The sequence below is a fragment of the Marmota marmota genome, unplaced genomic scaffold (genome assembly GCF_001458135.2).
Source record: "Marmota marmota marmota unplaced genomic scaffold, marMar, whole genome shotgun sequence".
NCBI lineage: Eukaryota > Metazoa > Chordata > Mammalia > Rodentia > Sciuridae > Marmota > Marmota marmota.
Window position 1 is genome coordinate 46424078 of NW_025999853.1, and position 25613 is coordinate 46449690.

Consider the following 25613-nt stretch of genomic DNA (forward strand, 5'->3'; position numbering starts at 1 on the left):
CCTATTTTTATGCCTTTAATTTCTTTCGTCTGTCTAATTGCTCTGGCCAGTGTTTCGAGAACTATGTTGAACAGAAGTGGAGAGAGAGGGCATCCCTGTCTTGTTCCAGATTTTAGAGGGAATGCCTAGAAGGCCAATTTTAAGAGGCAAATAACAACTTGATATCAGCCACAAACTAACAAAACTAATCTGTTTACAAGGTGAAGATCTATTTCCTTCTTATATGATTATTTTAAAAACCACAAAAGCATGTCATTTGTAAAATCTTTTATCTGTGCAATTCTAATATAGCAGAATTAAAGGGGAAAGAATAATTGATTTACACATAGTAAAGGATGAATCATAATGCTTCTGGCTTTTATGGGTACAATTAAAGAATTAAGTCCTATAAATGATAATCAAATGAGAGGAATGAAAACATAGGACAAATAATGGTATGGGAATTAGAAGAGAGAACTTTTAAGGAATTAAATAAGAGAAATACCATTTTTCTAAACTTTTTTTCCCATCTTTTTGTTGAAAAGAAGATTAACATAAAGTAAAAAGACAAAATGAGGTGGTAGGAAAGGGAAGGCACAGCCTGGTCATTGACCTGATGTGTCCTTATGCCAATCGATTCCCTCACCTTCTATGGATTCCATGAAATTGTGTAGTGAACAAACAGTAAGTTGAATAGTATGAACAAATGACTACAGGGAAACGTGGATAATTATGAACTCAATTATCAAAATCACCCATAAGTACAACTAATTAAAATATATTGAGCATCCAGTAGCTACATGTACATGGCACGCCTTTCACCCAACTTAATGGCACCATCAATAACCTGAAATGGAAGAGTATTTTGTGATTTTTTTTAATTGAGGAAAATAAATTTTCAGATGAAAATAGAAGCTGGAAAAATAATCTCAAACAAGTATCCAGGTAGGGCATCTACCTATCTGTTTGACTTTTTCCTATTTGAGAAAATGGCAAACTTTCAGAATTTCTAGGTTCCTGTCTTCACAGAAATTTTTCAAAAATTACACCACACTTTATGGAAGCATGCGTCCTCTCACAGGGTATGGCTGAATATAATCCCATAGGTATCACAGTGTGGTGTTCATTATCTAAACATTGTTTGATGATAGGTTTCAGTCTTGAAAATCCAAATACTATATTTTGCCAGTCACTTGAGACCATTCCCATTGCTCAGGGGTAAATTCATATTGATCACTTGCCACCCTAGTTCAAGACACTATCATTTATTGACAAATTTCTCTGGGTTGCCTAAAGACGTGCACACAGCCATCAGGGCCATATCCTAGCATATAGTTATGGGGAGAAAATGCAGTGGATGCTGTTGAATCAGTAAAGGAAATATCTGGAACCACAGAACTACAACTAAGTGCTCACTCTCTCGGATCTTGCTTGTTCTATACTATTCCTCAAATGCCTGTTAATCCTGATCATTCCCAGAGTGACCTTTTATATCCAGGCAATCTATCAAACCTACCACCTGACATGCTATCTATAATTTTGACCTTTTTATACTGTACTCTAGAGCTCCAAGGTTTTTTTCTTTGCTTGTATGTATGGCTGGTTGCTTGTTCTTTATTTGTTTGTTTTTTGATATTTTGGGGCTTCTTTTTTCAGTGCCATTGGTATTTCATGACAAAATTACTTCTCTTGAAAACATCTCAACATTTAATACCACACTCAAATACTTAAGAGCCAGGAAATGGCAAAAGTGTTCTCCCTGCTCTTGTGTAAATCTTTGTGCTTGTTTGAAGCTATATCTATCAAGATGTATAACCCTCTCCAGCCTCTTTGCTGCTATTACCTCTCATCCAACTGGCCTATGGCCAAGAGTTTCTTTCTCTTCCACTTCCAGTCATATATCTTAGTTACATGTGTCCTCTAAAGTTCCCTTTTTGTTTTTTTCCTTCTCTTTTTTGACATACTCTACCTTAATTATGTACTGAGTGATCATAAGCTGGAATTTGTCATCAACCAATATGGCACCACATCTTGGGCCTTAATTCATATGCAAATGCCCCCCTCACTAACTTGGAGCACTGTGCCTTCATTTCACTTGTTCAAATAATCTATTAACTTTTTTTCACCCACATCAAGGTTTCTGACACACACTGCCATGTCAAATGCTATCCCACCAATTCCCCACATTTATCAATTTCTCCAACAACCCATCCCTTGTTATAGAACTTAAACTGGATGGCTAATTATTACAGAATTCCTTTGAAAGTATCTTTGACACACTTATTCTTCTCTCCATAATGTTCATTTGGAAAAATACACAACCCAGAATGAACTCAAGCACATTCCCTTTCCTACATTTATACGGAAGATCTTAAAATTGCTGGAGAAAACACAAAACTATACTGATTTGTCTTTAAATTTCAGTATCTCGCAGTTCATAGGGAAACTCGATAGAGTCCCAATACTACTGTATGGTTTTCTAATAATCTACTTTCCCCACTGTCTGAAATTTCACTCCCCTATCTGAAGAGCATCTCTTTCAGCATCTCTTCAGTACTAAATTATTATAGTCAGCCGAAGGTGAGACCAGAGAAGTTACATCAAGGACTAACTCATGTTCCATTACTAAATAGCTAACTCTTCCTGAGTATGTATTCTTATTCTTTCTCAGTATAACATTTATAGCCACTACATATTTTCTACGGTTGCTAACAACTGTAATACTAAATATCAGTTGGCTAAAGTTGCTCCACCACAGGACAGTATTTGGGTAGATACTAAAAAATACTGCCTGATGTCCACTCCTTTTGAATATAATTCTTTAGATAAGTAAATGAATTCAGTATGATTACTATAATAATCTGGGTGCCTTTAAGATGTATGTATATAGATAGATACAATCTCTATCTATCTATCTATCTATCTATCTATATTCTGATCTGTTAGGTATAAAACATAAAGTACCAATGTTTGGATAATCTTATTTTCAATTTTTTCCCATTTTTTTCAGCTATGTACATGATGATCATTGACTTTGGGAAGGGGCTGAGGTGAAAATGATAGGTTTCAGTGCAGGACAGTGAGGGAGAGCACAGCTATACTACCACAGCCAGAAACCTGGAGAGCCCAAAGACCGGGATCTGAAACTAGAAGTCAGGTTTCTTGGTCCTCAGTTCTGACTGTGCTTATTAAAACAATAGATAGACAATGGAATAACTGTTCATATTTTTGAAAACACTAAATATGTTGAAAAATAAAAACATGTATTACTTACCACATAGGAGAATATAATAATCAATAGATAGTTTCTCTTTCTTTAGTATAATTTTCAGAATATGTCTTACATAACAGAGTATAATTAAGTTGTACTGAAAACACTGTAAGTCTATATAATATTTTTATTGTGAAATAATTTGAGGCAAGTTATTTCTAATAGAAGACTATTACTTTTTTTGGTGGTGTGTGTTTGTTTGGGGGCTGTTGTTCTGGGAACCAAAATCAGGGTCTCACACATACTAAACAAACACTCTATCATGAATTACACCCACCAGCCCCTGTGTTAATTTTAAAAGGAAAAATAATTCCAAAAGAACAGCATCATAAAAGCCTGGAAGTCAGAGAGAATGACTTCATCCGACAAATGCCACTCTGTGACTTTCAGAAAGTGCATAACTTTCTTAATTTGTAAAATAAAGCAGTAGAGGAAACTTTCCTTCACTTTGTAAAACTCTATGAATTCAAATAAATAGGATATTTCTTTAAATAATATTATTATATAAAGTTTCAATTGGATTCCAGCTGTTGGATGATAAACTATACCAATAGCCTGACATTAAGTATTCATTAGCAATGTTCCATTTAGTTATGAGTATATACAAAGAATTATTTCCTGTATTTCAGTGATTAAATATGTATGGATATGTTTTTTAGGAAAAGCATTCATTCAACAATATATTTATCAATATTCCATTATTTTTCCTTACTAAAATATGAATAGTCATCTTTATATGTTTGAGCAACTTATTACATAGTACGATTTATCTAATTTATCGATATGTTCATAAGCACAAGATTTTGTATTATTATTGTCATTTCACAGATACAAAATTTATATGGGATTTTCTTTTACTTTTGTACTCTTAAATGTACAAATTCCATCTACATCTTTTTTGGGGGTGGGGAGTTCCCAGGGATTGAACTCAGGGGTACTTGGGATCACTGAGCCAACTCCCCTATTTTGTACTTTATTTAGAGACAGGTTCTCACTTATTTGCTTAGCTCCTCACTTTTGCTGAGGTTACCTTTGAACTCGCAATGCTCCTATCTCAGCCTCCTTGCTGCTGGGATTACAGGCATGTGCCACTGCACCCAGCTCCATATACATCTTAATTTTAAAGGAATTACTCTTAAAATAAAAGTTCTAACATTTACCTTAAATATAGTTTAATGAAAGTATTCTCAGTGAAATCACTACTTAGTTAATAATGCTCTGTATAAATAAATATACAATTGTGCCTTAAGCTCTATCCCTGTTCTGTTGTGCCCCTTGGCAAACATTTCAGATGTAAGCATCCAAGGGATTCCAGGATGTCTGCTTATAGATTTATATTATAATATACTTATTTACTTGGGAAATAATAAATCAGATTAATAAATTATAATTCTTTTTTATTATATATTTATATATATGTATATAATATATATAGGAGAATATATACATATATATATGATATATATATTATATATATATATATATATATATAAAAATCAGAATATATATATAAATTCTGAAGCTAGTACTCAAGCATGATATTAAGCTTAGTTTTCAGGGGAAATGCCCAATATGTTCTTTGGTTGCTGTGAAGGGTATATAGTTACCCTGCTTCATCATACTACCAGTATTCTTTATTCCACTATCACTATATCCTCAGTGGTATTAAGAAAGATGTACATAAAAGCTGTATTTTGTTGAGGATTTAAGAGAAGAGAATCTATTTTGTACTTCTACTGCCATTCAGGCCTTTGTGCTCTAAAACTTTCATGGGAAGTGCATCTGACTGCTTATGATCCTGGTGAGCTACCCATAATATTAAAATAATATAAAGGCTGGAGGTGCAGCTCAGTGGTGGAATGCTTGCCTAGCATGCACAAGGCTCTGAATTCAATCCCTAGCATCACAAATGTATATTTAATAGACATTATATATCCATAATATCCATATGTATTTTTTATCTCCACAATTATATTTCCCATTTTTGAGTCCTTCTAACCTCCATACCTATTTAGGAATAAAAAAAATAAGTACAATATTTGTTTTACTCAGCATTTTGGCCACTGTAACTAAAAAAAACCTGATAAGAACAATTTTACAGGAGTTTATTTGGTGCTCATGGCTGACATCCTTGTTCTGGGCTAGAGATGAGGCAGAACATCATGGCCAAAGAATTGTGTGGGGAAAAGCAGGTCAGGACGTGACCACCAGGAGGGGGAGAGTAAGAGCTCTGCTCACCAGGTTCAAAATATATACCCCAAAGCCACACCCCCAGGGATCCACCTCCTCTAGCCACCATACCTGCTTACAGTTACCCCCAGTTAATCCATTCAAGTGAATCAATGTACTGATTAGACTAGGCTCTCATAGCCCAATTCCTTTCACCTCTAAACTTTCTTGTATTGTCTCACAAATAAGCTTTTAGTGGACATGACATATCCAAATCATAACAATCTCTAAAATGTTCCTTGACTATAAGCAGAAAAACAATTACTATACAGAAGGAAAGGCAGGCAATGGGAATGAAAGAACAATACAAACAGTCAAACAATAGTTGATGACAACTGTTGCTTTAGATGTTTGTAACAGGAAGCTAAAGGATTATCAGAATTTGAGTATTCTCTTCATCTTTACATAGTGACCTCAGGAATTAATTTTAAATATCTTCTCTGTTGCGTTTATACTAACATGATGATTCTTTTAAACATTCCAAATCTCCTCCTTCCTCCAGGATGTATTGTTATTTTCCTTTCCATCAAATACACTTTTAAATATTAAGGCTGCCTTTTGTTCCTGTTCACTTCCTTAATGGTAGTTAATGTCTGTCTTTAAGACTGTAACATGGCTTCAATAATTTTTACTTCTCTATCTTCTTAACTGGATTGCATATCAGCAATAATTTCTTATTCATCTTTGTTCATCAGCATAAAGTACAGTTCTTGGCACATAAGAGAATCTCAATATACATAATTATTAAATCAGAGAAAAATATGAATGAAAGATTCCTGAACAATAAACCATTATTGAGTCATGTATCTAGGACAAGAGCCTTGATTATTGATCATTGCTATAATAATTTTGATAATGATCTATTTTATCATCCCTTAAGGAATATTTTTAAGACCTACTATGTGCAGTTAGCAAACCTAAAGTAAAATCAATCCTTTCATAAAGCTTATATCCTGGTTGGAAGTTAAAATCTTACATTCCAAATGAGTACTGTCTAATATGGTAACTACTAGCCAACTGCAGCTTTTAAAATTTAATTCAATTAAAATGAGATATAATAGGAATTCAATTCCTTATACAAACTGTCTTCATTTCAAGTGTTCAATAGCTATATGTAGATAGTGGATGACAGTTATTGGATAATCAGATTTATTATATAGTATTGCCTCAGAAAGTTCTATAGGACAGTATTATCCTTAGAAAAAGTAAATTAGATAGTGATGGGTTTTTTTGATAGTAATGTTTTATGGAGGAAAAAATATAATGCATAAAAGAGGGGTAGAATTGTGTTCATGTAGTATTGAAATTTTGATGGGGTAGCTCATCTTCTATGGGAAGAGGAATTTTGAATAAAGATCTGAAACTAGTGGGGACAGAAGGTAAAGACATTTTTTAATTCAAGGGAAAATCATTTCAGGTAAAGGGAAAGCTAAGTATAAATACCTGAGGTAAAAGAATAGCTGGCATATTCTAGGAACAGCAGGTAGACAGTGTAACTACAGAAGAATGAGCAAGAGGGTGTATAATGAGATATTAAGTCCGGCAGGAAATGTGGGAGGGCAGATATTCAGAATGAGATGGGGAAGCCTTAGAACATGATTGCATTTAGGTTACAACAGTATTTTACCGACAATTATATTCAGAAACAGGGACACTACAGCACAGAAGACAACAATAATCTTCAGTATAAATAACAGTCCTTTGGACCAGGTAATCATAGCAGAAGTGGTGAAAAAAATGATAAAATGTTTCATATATTTAAAAGCAGAAGCAACAAATTTGCAGAGTGGTGGTTGAGGTAAAAGAGAGAGTGTGAGAAAGAGAAACCAAGAATGGCTCTAATATTTTTTTTGGTCTATTTAACACATTTGGAGGATAATTCTAGGAGATAAATTTTGGATGTGTCAAGTTAAGAATGTCGCTTAGGCATATGAGTGAATATGTTGAAGAAAACTTTTACATACAGGTCTAGAATTCAAGAAAGGAAATATAATTTGAGAAGGTAATGAACTATAAATAATAAAGTTGTGAGAAAGTACAAGGTCACTGGTCCCAGGCTGTATTATAGGGCTAGCACCAGGCCAATCCCCAATTCCTGAGGACCTAAGCCTAGCCCCACTTCAGCAGATCCATGATCCAAACCTACCTCATGTAGACTTTGGAGCCAGGTCAGAGTACAGGGTCTGAGACTCCAAGACCAGTCCTACAGGTTCTGTTTCCAGACCAGTCCCCATAGACCCAAGATCTTGACCTGAGGACTAACTCCAGGTTCACCCCAGAATATGTCAGCCCTTGTAGACACAGACTTCACAATGGCCTCCACATACACAGGCTCCAGATATCTTCTTATAGACCATGTTTCAGGACCACCTCTTCAGATCCAATCAGCAGGTCCAACCAGGAGATACAGGCTTCAGGTCCAATATTTCAGATCCAGGTACCAGGTCATCCACCTGCTAACCCAGGCACTAGCTGAGTCTGCCCAAGGACTCCAGCAGTAAACTTTTCTTCAGATATGCTAGACAGCCTGTCCAGAATCTTTGGATTGGTTGACTAATGAAGGGATTTCCCAAACAAGGGGAGACTGCAAAAACCATATTAAGTCCCTACTCCTTCACATGTGCAGACATTGGTGTAATGCAACAAGAAACATGAAAAATCAGGAAAACAATACCCTCAAAAGAACACAGTAATCCCCCACTAGCTGACCCCAAAGAAACGGAGCTATAGAAACTGCATGACAAAGAATTCAAAATAACTGTATTAGGCTCTGTGAACTTAAAAAAAAAAATACAAAGAATTAATTCAATGAAATGAGAAGTAAATGACCAAACTGGAAATGCAAAAGAAATTGAAATCATAAAATTATTTAAAAATCAAAATCAAGTGCAGAGAGAAAATAAATCCAAGAGCCAAGCTTCCCAAGATTGAAGGTTTAAGGAGATTAGGAAGAACTAGAAATAAATCCTGAGAAGGCATGGTTAATGGCATCAAATAAATCATTAATTAAAAGAGACCAGGGAATCCTACAGTTTAGTTTTCTTCAGTTACTTTCATGTATGGAGATGCAGGGACTGAGCAGATGGAAAGCTAGCTTTAATCAGAGTTCTGTTTTCATCAATGGATAGAGGAAATTTAGTAGTAGGATGGCAAATTGAAAAGTTACCCAAAAAAGCAGTAATCACTGGGAATCTGATATTTATCTAGATAAGAAGGGGAAATGTAATATGGAAAAGAATGGTGATAAATGTGACAGTATCAATAGACTGATAGTACCAATAAGGTTGAAAGATTACTAGAATTATAATACTAGAAGAAATAGTCTGGAAGATGGAACCTGGTGGTTAGAGAGTCAGATGTGAGAAAATTAAAATTGTATTAAGTTTTCATAATTAGTGGTATTGACAAGATTAAGGAGTGAACATGAGAGTTAGTGTCTTCCTGGAGATAAGGAGCTTAAGTACTGAGAGGCCACATGATTAAAAGAGAGGTGATTAGATGATGGTAGTGTTAATAATAGTATTATTTAATAGACTCCCTTTTATTTTTCAGTACAATAAAGTGTTGGCTTGCAATCTATAATTTTCACCATATTGTAAAGAAAGTACTAAGGTATAGATGAGATAAATAATATGCTTAAGGATATACTGGAAACAGGTCATTACTAAATCTTTCTGACTTAAAAGTTTATATTCTCAGTCTCTATTTTATTTTAGTGATACAAGAAACTCAAACTATCATGACTGATCCTTTTCAATAACAGAGAAATATTTTTATTGGCATGCAAAATAATTATTCTTTCACAAGACTAAAATCTCTTTCAAAAAACATAAACCAAGTTCCTGAAGGTGAGTTAAAAAAATAAATAAAAATAGCTAGTAAGGGGCTGGAGTTGTGGCTAGGTAAGAGCACTTACCAAGCAAGTATGAGGCACTGGGTTTGATCCTCAGCATCACATAAAAATAAATAAATAAAGGTATTGTGTCCATCTACAACCAAAAATATTTTTAAAAATAACTAATAAAAATTTTTGGTCTAGCAAAAACATATAACTAACAATGACATAAGAAAAATCCAAATGGAGACAAATTTATTTTCCTTACAATTCTATGTTCTTTTGACAGTGACACCATAATAGATAACAAGAAATTGATGGATTACATGACAATTGTACATGATACTAACCTGAAGAGATTAGAAAAGGAAGGGATATGGTGGTAATAAATTTAATGCCATAAATACATAAAAGTGAACAGAAAAGTGAGCTCTAAAGTCTGAAAGACTTAATTTTTCAATATTTCCTTGGAAAATTAGCATGCTATCTTATTCTTAGGATTCACAATATAATAATCCCCAGTAAGGATGAATTGATAAGGAATTTTTATTAAATACTATTGGTCCCTTTTGTATCTAGATCTGTATCTAGATCTGTATATGTATGTGTGTGTGTATATGTGTGTGTGTGTGTATATATATATATATATATATATATATATATATATATATGATTTTGCTAAAGCAATAAAAAGTACTGTTTGGAACCAAATAGAAATTCAGATACTTTGTGAAATGTGATTTCCTGACTGCTATTACTGACTACCTCCTGATAATTGATTGCAGAATATATACAGGGGGGGAAAAAGAAAGTCTATGTTCGATTTTATTTCCTTACAAGTAGATGAAAAAAAATCTGTCAAATAATTGTACAACATTACCTGCTGCTTCATTCCATCATCCTAAGAGAATAATACCATACAGACAAAATAAGAGGTCACAAATATGTACTTAAAATAGAAGCAAATAAAGCCTCTTCTTTTTTTCCACATGTGTGTATTTTGGAATTTTTATCACATGCAGGGGCAGGAATATTTGTTAGGGAAATCAGTTTCACAAACACCCACTACTCAAGCTCCTAGTTAACTGTGCTTTACCCAAACTGGAAGCCAACATAAAGGACTGAGGTTATGCTTTTTTATAAAGTTTTAGGCAGCTTCTACAACATACTGTGCTTGACTTAAGAAAAATATCTAAGTAATATTTTTGCCACAACATAAAGGTATTTAATATTTTTAGCATGGATCAGTGTTCATGAGAAAGGCTTACAGTTCTTTTTATCTTAGTCATTGCATTAAATTTGTTTTTCTTTATCTGAAAGTGCCAAATTAATTCTATGTAGATATTTTGTACATATTTTAAACTAATTGTGAAATATTTCTGGTGCCCCAGGAGGCATTTGGAAGGTTAATGACAACCTCCAAGTGTTCAAGGACTTCCTAAATGAAGTTATTAAAATTCAACCCTTTGCATATTCCAGATGGAGGGGGAAAAGTTTGTCAGAGACAACAAGGGACAAAGAACACCAAGGGAGGTTTTAAAAAATTCCTATTTCTAGGGGCTGGGGATATGACTCAGTTGGTAGAGTGCTGTTTAGCATGCACAAGCACAAGTCCCTGGGTTCAATCCCCAGCACAACCAAAAAAAGGGAAAAAAAAAATCCTATTTCCAGATCCAGGTTTGCTCTTTGGAAGAGGATAGAAATTTTAAACATTGATTAAGACTTGTTTCAACAGCAGCTTCTGTAGCCCGGTTCTTGCCCCAAAGTCAACTTAGCAGCCATCTGTTGTTTGTGATACATAGATTTTAAAACTGTCACTGCCAAAACACATACTGTTTTATATTTCTTCAATATCACAACAGCTTACCCAAATTGGAATAGATTTCAAAAGTTTTGAACTTACTGTATGTTTTTTTTCCCTCCTAGTATACCAAAAAGGTACCTTCACTGCTTTAGTCTATAGATGATTCTTATATTTCTTTATCATTGTCAATTATTGACCTGAACATTGGATTACTAAGTGGAAGACCAGAAAAATTTGAAATATCAAACCCATACGGTGATTCTTATTTTGTTCCCTTTTGTTCACTATCCGGATTTCTAATATTGTATTATTTACAGAAGCTTTTTACTCATCGTGTAAAGAGAAGAGAAAAATCTGAAGTAGATCAGAGTTGTATTGAATGGTTTTATTCCTTTTCAGCCTTCTAGGAATGCACACTCATTTCCTGGCATGCTGAGAAAATATACAGATCACTTCTATTTAGTGCTTCTAATAAAATCACTGACTGCATGAGAGGTGAAGCCAAAGCAAAATGACATGAACAAAGAGAGTGCTGTAGTCATCAAACAAAGCATATTCTAATCAGCATAATTCAAAGCTGTGGATCATCTGTTAGTTGTTCATCGTCTTCAAAAATCCATCACTGCTTCCATAGAAGCTTTCCAAAGTACTACCCTGTCCTTCTAGTAACTGAAAAGAGTCTACGTGTAATTATTACTACTTTAACAGCTTAGCAAAGCTGTGTTCCTTTAAGAATTTTCTACATAACTGCTAATGTAAATTAGCTTTGTTATTCTGCAGACTTATCCCACTCTCAACAAACAACAGATAAAACAAGTGTAATAAAAATGCTGAATATTTGTGAATATTTACACACAGCACAGGAAATACAATATATCTGGTATAATTCTATCAGAGAAAGGTTATATAGGCCTGGTTGATCCTCATTATTTCCAGATTCTTTACTTGCAAATTTGCTGCCCAGTAAAATTTATTTATAACCCCCAAATCAATACTCACAGTGCTTTCACAGTCATTGGTGGGTATGTGCAAAGTGAAGAATTTATACTGCCTGAGATATATGTTGTCAGTAGAGGCAATGCTCTGCTTTCTTAGTACAACTCTCATGCTACGAATGTCTTTTTCATGCTGTATGTTATGCCACAATTTCTTTTTTTTTTTTTTTTTTTTTTTTTTTGTCTTGGTGAGTCTACTATTTAANAATTTTTTTTTTTTTTTTTTTTTTTTTGCTTTTTGTCTTGGTGAGTCTACTATTTAAAAGAGCACCTAAGCATAATGCTGAAGTACTTGTTAGTTTTCTTAAGCACAGGAAGGCAGTGAGTTGCCTTGTACAGAAAATATATTAGTTAGATGAGTTTCATTCAGGACTAATTTATCTTGTTTGGCCATAAGTTCAATGTTAGTGAATCAACATTATAATTAAATCAGATATCAAGGAGACATAGCCTGATGACTCAGCTATGTGTTTCTATGTTAGTAATATGGCACCTCCTGTTTCTTTACTAATATGTATCATGATTTCAATTAAAAAGGAAACATATAAATAGCTATTTTATATTCTGAAAACAGTGTCTTATGGCTCCATATGACTTCCTCAGGGCCACACCAGTGTTTTGCACACGGTAGATGCACAATGTATACTGGTGAAATAAATAAATAAGTGAAACTATTAAAAGGTTTTTCTCTCCAGCTGTGACACTGAATTATCTGGACATACTTACCTCTGGTGACCATAAATACTTGAGTAATAAATGTACAGGACCAGTTTCTGCCATCATTGTGGTCTTACCTTAGGGTTAAAAGTATGAACCATATTCCTGCAGGATATACTTCTAACTAGCTGGGCAAATTCTTGCTTAAGGACAGCCACCTACATTAATCACTTGAAAACCTCTCTGAAATAGTGCAATTACTCTGCCAAAGGCACTAGTATTAGAATAATGAAACAAGTACTTAAAGTGTATTTGATAGACATGATACATCAAACTTGTCATTCACAGCATGTGAAAATATGAAATTTAATTTCTATTTTACAAGACCCTTTAAGAATAGTTAATTGAACTATTGTTAAATCTTCAATCCTAATATAAATGTTTTCAGGGAGAGTAGCAAAGCTCCTTTTTATAGAAGAAACATTCATAGGAAGTTTTCAAAACAACAATCGCAAGTCAGTATTCCATGCTCCCCTCAGTAGGACCTTTTAGGAGCTCAATTCCACATATATCTACCCTCTATCCCAGAGTTAAAGAAGAAATTACTCAATAAGAACATAAAAGTAAGTCACAGAACAAGAGGGAGAATCAAAAACCCAAACCTGGGTGCTGCCCAAATCATGCTCTATTATTGACTGCTCCATTAGGGACATGAGCTACAAATAGCTCATACCACAGTCTACATCACAAGCCCCACTGACTCTGAACATTGATGCTACTTTTATGCCAATGGATTATGGATTATCTATAACCATTTCATCTGAATATATTCCAGGACGTATCTGATTCTTCCCATCAGTAGTTTCTAAATCAAAACCAACCTGTTGCACTGAATTGTTAGGCCTGGGTCATATGTCTGTGTCCATAGTACAAGGAATTCTGAGAAATTGAATATTTGTGACTTTGTCCTTAGGAAGATGGGAAATGATAAAATTAGGAATTCTCTGAACTGGATTTTCAAAGGATGACCCAAATGAATGACCAGTGCCCACTTCATTACTCAGGAGAAGGCCTAGGGGAAATGCCACAGCATATATAAATAAAGGCCTTGGAATTTATTTTAGAAATGACTACTGACCTACTTATATTTCTTGCTTTACCCCATTTCCCAATTTTATTGGCACAGTTTGCTCTGTTTCTCTTGTTCCTTATCTGTGGTTTCATTGCATAATGGATAATACCAAGAACAGGATGGCAACAAGCACTATAATCAAAACACTGTTGTTGGAGGGCCATGAATGAATTATGGGTTTGTCTCAGCCATCTCAAGGCGAGGGGTTACTTTGGTGAGAACTCTTACTGGAGACTGCTCAGATTATGCTGAACCCCTGGCTCATTGGCTCACACAGCCCTAAGTGCAAACGCAGCACAACAGCCGGAAGTAGAGGAGGTGGGCATAACCTGCTAACCCCTAACCACCTTGTCTTTGCCACCTTCTTCCTGTTTCTTTCAGGAAGTTCTTCACTCTGAATCCTACTGGTGCTCCCACCTATTTAAATAAAGCGCAAGGGCTGTATTTTGCTGTTAGATCCAGTCTCTACCAGAGCTGGATCATCCCACTGGGCCTCGCTTTTCACTTATTTCTGTGTCTTGTCTTCATTTCTTAAATTTCTCATACCTTTAATATTTCTAATCTGACTCATGGCCCTAGTTCAAGGAAACTGAGTAAACGTCCTGATACACTGTAATTTCCTATAATTCAAATTTTGGTTTAATGATAGTCACCCTGACCAGAGGAGTATATATTAAAACACACACACACACACACACACACACACACACATTCTCTCTTTTGTGATTTTACACAAGAAGAAACTGAAATTCCAAGGTTAAGTTTTAAAAAGCCTGAACAATCAAGTGGCAAAGTCTCAATTTCAAAGCTGAGGTTTTGAAGCTCATTATCTTACTTAAAATACTCTGCTGCCTCTCATTGGACTAGTAAGTCATTAATTAAGCCTTTTGAGATTCTAGGACTGTCCATATCTAAATTCCACTCTAGGTATCAACTTCCACAAGATGCACTTGAGACTTCTGGGTGGCTACTAAACACTGTATGTCATTAGGCAACAGAGTGTCTAAATACCGTATGTGCTTTTGGGCACATAATGTATGCCAAAAGGTATAAAGTATCTAAATGAAAGGTTATACATGAGTGATTAGTAAAAGCCCACACATGCTTTTACTTTTGAAAAATAATATATTAATCTCTTGAAAAAGAGTTCAATAGTAAGGCCCTATTGTCTCTTCTGTAACCTTCTTTCTTCTGAAAATAGTATCATCCTTCCATTAGAGAACTCCTCTACTCAGGCTGCCAATGTTAGTCCCTCCATGATCCTCTGCCTGCAGGCACCAGCAAACCAGGCCAGGTACTCTTTATATTCCCTAGAATTTGCCAGAGTGAAATATAGAGAAAAGGGACAGACTTTGTCAAGATAAATTTGAGCCTGAAACATGAGACTGAGATGCCCGCAGTTATTTTCCTTATGCTGGGGAAAGATACCAAAATAAATAAATGAAGCTGCCCTTCCAGAAGAAGAAAGAGGCAAGAAAGCAACATACTGAACAAATAGAATCACTGGTGCTAGTTGACCTGGAGGACAGTGATATCTGTTCTTCTCCTCTGTATATGTGAACATTTCTCTAGGCTGAAGGGTATTTGAATCAGGTTACAGTCATTTGCAATAATAAACGCAACCACATAAATAGTTTCTTTTATAAATCAATAAGTGAAAGATTCACTGTCTAAGGCACATATGTTAGTCAGAAAGCATTTTAATAAAAATTTAGTAAAAAATATGATATTATTTGCAGTATATTATCAGCCCCTCTGTAGGCAAAGAATTTTCTGGAACAGTTTCAAAGCCCTAAGCATACTTCTAATATGTCCTTGACCCTTGCCTTGTCTTGGGATGGATGAAGGACATTTAATCAGAGAAATCTCCTGGGATATGATTTGTTCTCTGTACTGTGTTTTGAAGTGCCCGTATCTCTCACTTTTACACCTATGAAAACTGTCAAAGATGACATCTACTACAACTGCTTTTTTCATTTTAGATATTAAAGACTCTCTCTTCTCCAGCGGAGATCTGATGAAGTACCCCATGTGCACACATTCTTATGATATTCTAAGTTGACTAAAGACATCTCATAGCCTATTCCAGCACCTGTGTAATAATTCACATAAGTCATATGGTAGTTATCCAACAAAGATTTCCTCTTATGATCAATACATCCTAGGTTCATCTCTATAATAATATTCAGAAACTGAATAAGCATTGTTTAATTATTCAATGTCTGGAGTAGGAAAGGGACCTCCACTGTTAGCCATGCCATGTGTAACCTGGCTGCTGCAGAAGAGAAGAAGGTGCTCACACTGTTTCTTCCAGGAGGTGTGCAGGGGTTACCTGTCCTTCCACTCAAGTTTAATCAGCCAAAACTAGTCACTTGATCTCATTCTAAGGGGATAAAAGTTGAGCATGATAGTTTTTGCCACACCATACCTTATTTCCTAGGAAAAAATTAGCAACATTTATTCTCATGTTAAAAACAAACAAACAAACAAAACTGACTAAATAAACAAATAAACAAAACAACGAAATGGCATAGATACAGGAAGTCAAGACTGCTTACATAGGATTGTCCAAGTATACCTGCTGGGCTTTCTGGCTTTGTAAAGTTAAGAAGAAAGCCGAATCTATCTCAAGCATGGGAATGGGAATGCACTTTTTTTTAATTGCAACTAAGAGCAGTATTGAATCATTTTAATAGTTTCTCTCAGTCTACAAAATATTTAAAGCACAAAACATAATAATATAGTGACCTTATTTAAATTTTAAAGAGAGCAAAAAAATATCTGGTAAATATTAGGCCACCAACCTGCTATGCTAAATCTTTTTGCTTCTTGGCCTTCAGTAAAATAAGCTCAGTGGTCTAATGCTCTACTCCCCTGTGTACTGTGGTCCCTCATAAAATCTTACTTTAGCACAACTGGCAATCGGTGCTTACATAAAACAAAAGAATAAATTTCCAGGCAGAAAAAAAGCTAATTCTGCTCTCCAAAATAGCTGATTCTTTCAAAGCAGAATAGATATTACCAGAAAAACTATAAGAGACATGGGTAGGCCAAATTGTGAACTCAGTACTTGTGCAGGTAACCAACCATACTTAGATCCCCATTCAACAGAATAGCAGACAAACACCACACTAAAAGATTATCCTATGTAATCACTGTTTACAAAATAAATCCCTGTTTCCATCTAAACAATGTAGAAAGTTTAAATTATAATATGTTTTCTACTGCTATTTGGCACTGTATTAATAGGGTGACCACTTTGCTTGACCTATTTGCTGAAATTTGCTAGAACTCCAGGAGACCATATGGATAGCCAGATGGGTTGCTGTAATTTAGTGCCATTATTCTAAGGATAAAGTAAGAAATCAACATAATTTGCATTCTTTTCCATCGTTCCTGCTTACCTTTTATTAGTTTCATTTTTAATTCAGACATCAAAAGAAAAGATAATACCTTGCTACCAAGGCCCAGATGCCAACTAATTACTACAAGAGACTCCAGCCCTGACATCACAGGCCAGGCCTGAGAACATGCTCCATCTTACTCAATGACCCCAACCATAGTGATTAATAGGTTGAGCGCTAAGCCCTAATGAGTGTGTCAGATCTTAAATGTTCTCCAGGCTAATGCAATTAGCATTATGTTGAACAGAATATTTCAGTTGCTTGGTAGAGAGTCATTATACTTCATAGTAAGTGATGTGCCTTTTCACCTCAAAGACCTCATATGGTCTTCAAATTTATAATCATCAACCAAAAAGGCCTCTCTAACATGAAGATATTTCAAAACCTACAGAGAAATATGTAAATATTTTTCAATCAAGCATTGATGTTTTCTATAGCAGTAAACCCATACATTATACATAAAGTGAGATGATTTTCAATATACTTGTTTAAAAATACAAGTTTCTGGACTCTACCAACAAAAATTCTGGTATGAGGGGGTTGAGGATAAGGCCTAGAATTATATATTTTTATCAAGAGACCCTGTATTCCCAAACAGAAAAATCTATGGACTGCCCTTGGAAAAAACACTGCAATCTGAGTAGCAGAACTAATAACCTGCACTTTAGAGTAACTGAATCTATCAGGCTTTTTTGTTCTAAATGGTTATTTGTGTTTCTGAAAAAATCATGCACACTCATAACAAAGACTGTTTTCACATTGGGATTATAGCTTAAAATGTGCAAATTAATTTTTTAGAAGATTAAAAACTACCAGGATAATACATTAATTTTATTTCCAACAAGCCATGTAAATGCATGAGATCTAGATCAGATGGTAGATATAGCAGTTATAACCATCTCTACCCACTAAGCAAAGAATCTGAAACTATATTTCCAGTTTTAAGGGAAAGAAAAAAGCGTAGCAAAATTTCTGAAATCCTCAACTTTCTTCCATGATCACAGATGACATACCAAATGTTTTGGCCATGATAACTGAGGAGTTTGGAAAATACTCCAAGTACTAGGATCTCACCTAAATATTACCATCATCAATTACTACAAACTAAATATTTTCACATGTTTAGCGTTGCTTTCTTGAACTACTGGAAGCAAATATCTGTCAATTTTTAACTTAGATGAATTTTATTCATCTACTATCCTAAATAGTTTAAGGCAACTTTTTAAAAATTTGTAACTACCAAACTACCATTTTATTTATGAATTTCAATAAATCTTTTTTGGACCTTTTTGAGTTTTTACTATACATTTTAAAAAAGAAAATAAATGTATAAATAAAAGGAAAAAAATTATTTATGACAAATATAATGCAGGTATTTACTTATCATTTCATACCAAGTTTTAGTGGTTTGAGGAAATTAAAATTATATTTTATAGTGATTTAAACTCATATCATTCTCCATTTCTATGATGCTTTTATATTCAGCCAGGGAGTATAAGGCTGTCATATGTCCATGGCAAGTCCATAAACCCACTCTCCTTTTGTTTATGAAAAATGATTGGTGAGGTATAAAGTTCAGTCCAGCAATAGCTGGATGCATGCAGCTCTGAGTTTTCCTCTGGAATGCTGGCCTTTCCCATAGTCCCTAAATCTAGGTAGGGAAGTTTTAAGAGTTCTGACCCATGGGATGTATGCATAAATGAAGTTTATGATCATCCATGCTGTCTACCTTTGTTTTGTCCAGCAAACAGAGAAGATTGAAAGAATAATCTACAAAGACTTATAATGGCATAGCCACAAGATGAAACACTGCTTGAGTAAGAAATAAATCTACCTTGCCTTAAGCCACTGAGACTTTGGGTTTGTGTGTAAAAAATTAAGTCAAGTCTTAATTTAATAACATCAATTTTTGTCTCACCTATAAGTTTAGTCATCAATTTGGACAACATAAAATTAAGAATATAATAGGACCTGAAGTCCAATTAAATTCAATAAACTGATGTTAAGTCACTTAGAAGATTCTTTTTACATTGTATTTAAGAGGGGGAGGGCTAGGGCTGTAGATCAGTGGTAGAGCGTGCGCTTTGTACATGTGAAGCACTGGGTTCGATCCTTAGCACCACATAAAAATAAATAAAGGTATTGTGTATTTAAGAGGGGATTGAAACACTACATTCCTTTATATTAACAGCTTTTGGAGCTCAAGTTAAGATGACTTGTGTGTTTTTCTAGCAGAGCATTATGAAAGAACACCTACCCTCTGGCTGAAAGAACAAAACCCAAAGCACAATATTTCTTGTCCTTTTTCATAAAAAAATACCATTGCTAAATGCTTACAGCAACTGTACAAAAGAGATTCTTAGAAAGGGTTTTAGATGCAGATTTTCTTATTGACATGTCCAAATAGCATTCTGAAGATACCACTTGATATTAAAATAAAAATACATCAGTTTAACCTACGTAGTCTCATGCTGTATCAATCTAAAATTATTGATTAACAAAAAAATAAAAAACACCAATATCAATATATGTGTGTATGCCCACATCTCACACACACACACACAGTAGGATTATTTCAGGATTTTTTTACATTGATAGTGCAATGAAAAGATAACATCATTAAAATTAATTATTATGTCATTGAACAAATGACCTTGGTGGATGTAGTACATAAGTCACTACATTGCAAGGAAGGAAAAAACATTGCATTGGGCTTGCAGAAGGCCTGGGTTAGCTATGGCTCTGTCGTTTTCTAGATGAAAAGAAGAAGATACGAGAAAGGCAGAGAATACAGTGATTAAATATTTGAAGTACCACTTTTATCAGCCACTAGTGAGATGTTTGACTCAGTAAAGCTATTTTATCTCTCCATTTCTTCATCTAGAGAGAGAAAATAACATTTATTTCATACGTTAAGAGGATTAAGTCATACCCTGTATATCAAGTGATGAGGGAGGCCTTGGCTGAAACTAAATATTAATAAATATTGGGCAAATAGCAATAATGTTATATCTCTGTCAGTAAGAGCCACATCATCTTTACTTCTAAAATTTAAAAAATGATACTAATTTATATGATTTGTTTAAATTCTTATATTCTGAGTCCATAATTGTATCTTGCAGTTAAATATCCATTTGGAAAATGAAAACTCTAAAATCCATGTATTTTAAGTAATGGCTTTAAAAAAATTTGTAAGTCAGTCTGGTCTGCTAGTGAGACTGATTTAAAGATGACAAGCCACATAAAAATGTACTAATTCCATTTTTTTTAACATTCAGAAGTGAGATGATATTTTGATATATTCATTATTCTTCATGACTCAAACCCATCATTAAAATATAGAATATAACAACATGTTATTAGGCAACCATTTAAATAAAAAATATGTCATATTTAATGAGAACAATAATAATAAGGAATTGTTTCTTACCTGATTCTGAAAGACTCCAGAATGTGAATAACACTCCATTTTTGCAGTGTAAGGTAAAGTATTTTCAGGGCTTATGAATTGTCAGCAACTTAAACAAGTTTCCTTCTCATTAAAAAAAAAAAACAAAAAACAAAAACATTTCTCCCAGCTAGACCAATAATAAGAAATGATACCAACACTAGTGCAGCTTTTATTCCAATCTAAATAGAAAAGTATTTACCTTGAAAATCTCATAAGTTAGTAAATTTTGATTTTTACAAATAAATTTTCATTCAAACAATGCCAGAGGCTCAAAATGAATAGTTTTAGATACTGGATTAAAATCATTTAAAATTTCTTAGTAATACTTTTGATTGTTTGTGACTGTACCATGAAAACAGGGCTTTAATATATACCAGGAATCAAAGTGTGAAATATGATATATCAAGAAATATGTAATGTTTTGAACAACCAACAATAAAAAATTTAAAAAAAAAGTAATATATACCAGGATACTGCATATAAATCACACAGTAGAACTGTGGCATGAAGGAATTGTTTTCTTAATCCAGAATTCTACTTAATCCAAGACAAGAACCTTACCTCCTGCATACATAACAGCCAGCATAATGGATGATATCCATGCGATTTCACTGTACGTGGTGTGGAATATTTGCTGAATTTCTTTGAAGAATACTGTGACGGCTTTGGGGAAGGCATATGAAAATCCAATGGAGATAAAAGATGCTCCAACCACAACCCAGCCCCATCCTCCATCAGGAGGTGGGTATAAAGTTGGGGAACTTGGCATTGGTGGCATTTCGCTCCTGTATTTCAAATTCAAGTAACCTATATACACACAAAAAAATGAATAACAGTTTAACCTTATTTGCATTTTTGTATGTCACTCTTGCTAGTTACTAAAATAGTACTTCCCAGTTACAACTACAATACAATTTTTCATGAATATTTTATACTCATGAATTCAGAAAATCTATGAAAAATAGTATGAAGTATATAACCTGGACTACTATAAACTAAAAATTGAAAGCATTTAATTTACGGGACAAAAATTTCTTGAAGTGAAGTTAAGAATTTAGATCTAAATCAACCAAACAATAAAAACTATTTCAATTTTATTTCCAAACATAAAGAAAATGAAACTGCAACCACTTAAAATACTTTTTATATTCAAAATATTGACATTAAAATTGTGTATACAAAGTTTTCAAAGGACTAGATATTAAATACAAAGAATTATAAAATATTTAATAGGCATACTCTGGAATTTTTCTATTTTTAATAAGTGATAGTTTGTAAAATCATTTCTGTCTGAATCTGTTTTCTAAACTAATAAACTAAAAATTATACGCTTCTGTGGAATTATACTAGTTTTAATATACTTCCAGAACTGGTGCTACCTACCATTTTATGAAAGATACATAAAATAAAATCTCCAAAATAAATTTGTTTGTTGAGGCTTTAGAACATCCACTTTCCCATGGAAGAAAGTAATATAATATTAAAACTACATGATTAAATTAAATATTTGGTTCCCTAGTTTGTTGGTTTGTTTTTGGAGACTGATGCTGCTTGCTTAGTTCTTGGAAATATACAATTGCCACTACTTTAAGTATCTTCTTTAGACTGAAATAAAATATCTTCTATATGTAGATATTCCTTAATTGAAAGGTAAAGGGTAAATCAGAAATAAGTGAAAAAAAAGTGCTAATTTTGCCACACATTTTCAGAAAATCTAGCTTGTAAAATGACCTATTGTTATTTCACTTTTGGATGATTGTGAATACGGTCATAACTTTCTTTTTTGCCTAAAAATTCATATTTAAGGTGGAAATTAAGACATTTTAATATGCATATACAGAGTGAACTGATCATTACCTTCAATTTAATTAACATATCTCCTCATATAGTTACCATTTTTCATTTCTGTTTTTGTTTTTTGTTGTTATTGAGAACACCTAAAAGCTACTCATGTCACAAATTTCCAGAATACATACAGTATTATTAAATACAGTCATTGTGTTGTACATTATACAATAAACTTATTCACTCTTTAAACTTTAAACTTATTCAGTCTTCATAGGGACAGTTGGATGATTTGGATGTTAAGTATCTCCTAAAGATTCACACTGTAAAGGCTTCATTGCCAGCCTCTGGTGGTAATGGGAGGTGGTTGGACCTTTAAGAGGTGGAGCCAAGTGTAAGGAAGTTAGTCAGTGTGGGTGTGCCCTTGAAGGAGATATTGGAAGGTTCCTTTTTCTTTTCTTCCTGGCTGCCATGAGGTGAGCTTCATTGCTCTACCATATATTCCTTGTCATATGTTCTGCTTTACTATGGACTCAAAGCTACAGGACCAAGTGACCAAGGAGCCATGGGTTGAAGTCTCTGAAACCATGAATCAGAGTCAAAGCAAACCTCTCCTCCTTTTACATTGATTTTCTCAGGTATTTTGTCATGGTGATGGAAAACTAACAAATAAGTAAATAAAATAAAACGCTTTAACCACAAACTGTGCATACAATGCATATCTTGATCAATCATGATCATCAGGACAAAAACACTTCTATCAAGTTAATACTTTATATTAACTTAATATTTATCAAAGATGCTAAAATTTTCAAAAAGCAACCCAAAATACCACAACTTATCAATAATTATTTTTTAAAAAATATGAATGTTAGCAGTATATTTATACTCTGCTTTTATAATCATTTTTCTTTCTTGGAAACAATTAAAATTATCCATCTTTTTTCCTATAGTATTTATTTCTCCTTACTCATCAATTTATAATACATGAGGACTAGAAATAATTTCTTTAAAAATCATTAACACTAAGGAAAAATAAAAAAGAAAGAGGTGGATTTTATGTATTAGTTAAATAAGCTAAAAATGGCAATTGGCCTTTGAAAGTTGTCTAAAGAATCTGAATCAACAGATTACTAAATTTTATTGTATTTTAAAGTATCCAGTTTTCTTACTGCTTGTCAATGGAAAAAAAATTATTTTTGGAGAAATACTGAAGAAATACCAAATGACATTTGCATGGTAACTACTGTTTATTGTAGAGTGTAAAAACAATTAACAGACTTAAAAATGTTATTTAGTAATTTTCCTGCTTGCATAAAAGAAGCTAATCCACCTTTCATTATTAACTCATGAGTATAAATTTTTGTAGTTTTTATCACATCTGCTATAGTAAACACTTAGAAATTCAACTGGGTGATTCATTTTTTTAGTGACTTCAAAAGTCATAAATCCCAGCTAGATGTGATGGTGTATGCATGTAATCCCAGCAGCTCCAGAGGCTGAGACAGGAAGATCATGAGTTCAAAGCCAGACTCAAAAAAAAGTGAGGTGTTAAGCAACTCAGTGAGACCCTGCCTCTAAATAAAAATACAAAATAGAGCTGGGGATGTGGCTAAATAAAATGTGGCTAAGTGCCCCTGAGTTCAATCCCTGGTAACCCCTCTAAATAAATAAATAAATGGTAGTTGAATTTGAATGTGAAATGTCAGTCTTTTTGCTAATACTGAATAATTTTAGGGCTTCAGAAAAATAACAATAGACGTTTTTAATATGATGCTTTCTATGTGCCCTTCCAGATTACACCTGCTCTCTAAGAAACAACTATTCCAAATTATATGAGAAGCTTTAAATTAATCGTATTTATATTTTTACAATATATGTATTTGTGCATGTGCTATCTAGTGTATATATTCACAAACTCATATGTAATATATGAACTAAATATTTTATATTTTATGTAAAAATTTTATTATAGAATATATATAAGTCCAACAGGCAAAATTTAATAGTAATTTAATGAAGGCATTATATATAAATCTATGTTTTTATTCTATATATTACATACAAATATTTACACATTCATAGATTCATTTATAAGTATTCTCAGAAATAGATTTTTGATTTAATATTATAATTTTACATGTAGACAATATTCTTAAAGGTTTTTTAATCTGATGTTTTGGAGTATAGAGGATTCTTATTATTCATTGGAGATATGTTCTATGATGTTATCTTGAACCCAGTATTAGCAAATTCTGAACATTTGCTTGTAGAGGAAATATGGGATTGAGTTTATATGCGACTCCAATCACATTTTCATCAATCAATATATAACCTCATTGATGTGTATTTCCACTTAAAGATGCATCCTTTAAGCCTGAATGAGGCTTATCTAACACAAATGTTTTCTCTGTAAGGTGTATCCCAGGCTTCTGGCATTGGGGAACATCAGAAGCACTCTGGCAGGTCATTTTAAACTGCAAATTCACTAACAAAGAGGCATAAAAATGTAAAACATGTGGCATTAAGTAGATTGCACAAAGGATACATGGTTACAGTAGGTAACTGAAACAAGAAGGCAGAGTGGTGCCTGGAATTTAAAATTTAAAAACATGAAAAATGGAGATGGTAAAGAAAAATAAAATCACCCACAGTCCTAACACTGAACTAAACTATAACAAATATAATTGTGTTGCAAAATTGGAAGTGACAGTTTCAAGTTCTATCAAAATTCAACCTACCAACATGTAACCAATAGAAAAACAAATAAAAACTTCCAACTGGTTTATGTATTCATAAATATTTTCATGATCAGATGATGATTCTTCTGAATCACTTTTTGAATAACAATTTTCAATGATACTGAGATACTTTCCCCTGGAGTATCAAGAGCATTTCTACAGAGTGCCCCATCAATATCACCAGCAATTTCTTTCAAGCTACTCAGGATATTTTACATTTTGACCCCAATATTTTCTTGATCTTAACAGAACGTATCAACAGAAGATATTAAGGAAAAATAAAAAAGAAAGTAGAACTTATATTTCTTTATCTAAATGGCAATAAAAGGT

At 33.5% G+C, this 25613-nt stretch overlaps 1 protein-coding gene and 1 long non-coding RNA gene across 8 annotated transcripts in view; one reads left to right on the top strand and one right to left on the bottom strand.

The window, feature by feature from the left end:
* The window catches only part of Slc16a7 (solute carrier family 16 member 7), a 159952-nt gene that overhangs the window by 44896 nt on the left and 89443 nt on the right, over positions 1-25613 (bottom strand). For all 7 annotated transcript variants that reach the window (XM_048806023.1, XM_048806004.1, XM_048805999.1 and 4 more), the window contains one exon: positions 21319-21564. In XM_048806023.1, the coding sequence (XP_048661980.1) occupies positions 21319-21535 (217 nt within the window). In that variant the 5' untranslated portion in view covers positions 21536-21564. The remainder of the gene's footprint in view (positions 1-21318; positions 21565-25613) is intronic.
* On the top strand, positions 16492-25120 carry LOC125617689. The gene is made up of 3 exons (XR_007348760.1): positions 16492-16505; positions 22751-22755; positions 24919-25120. It is a non-coding gene; the product is annotated as an uncharacterized LOC125617689 (long non-coding RNA).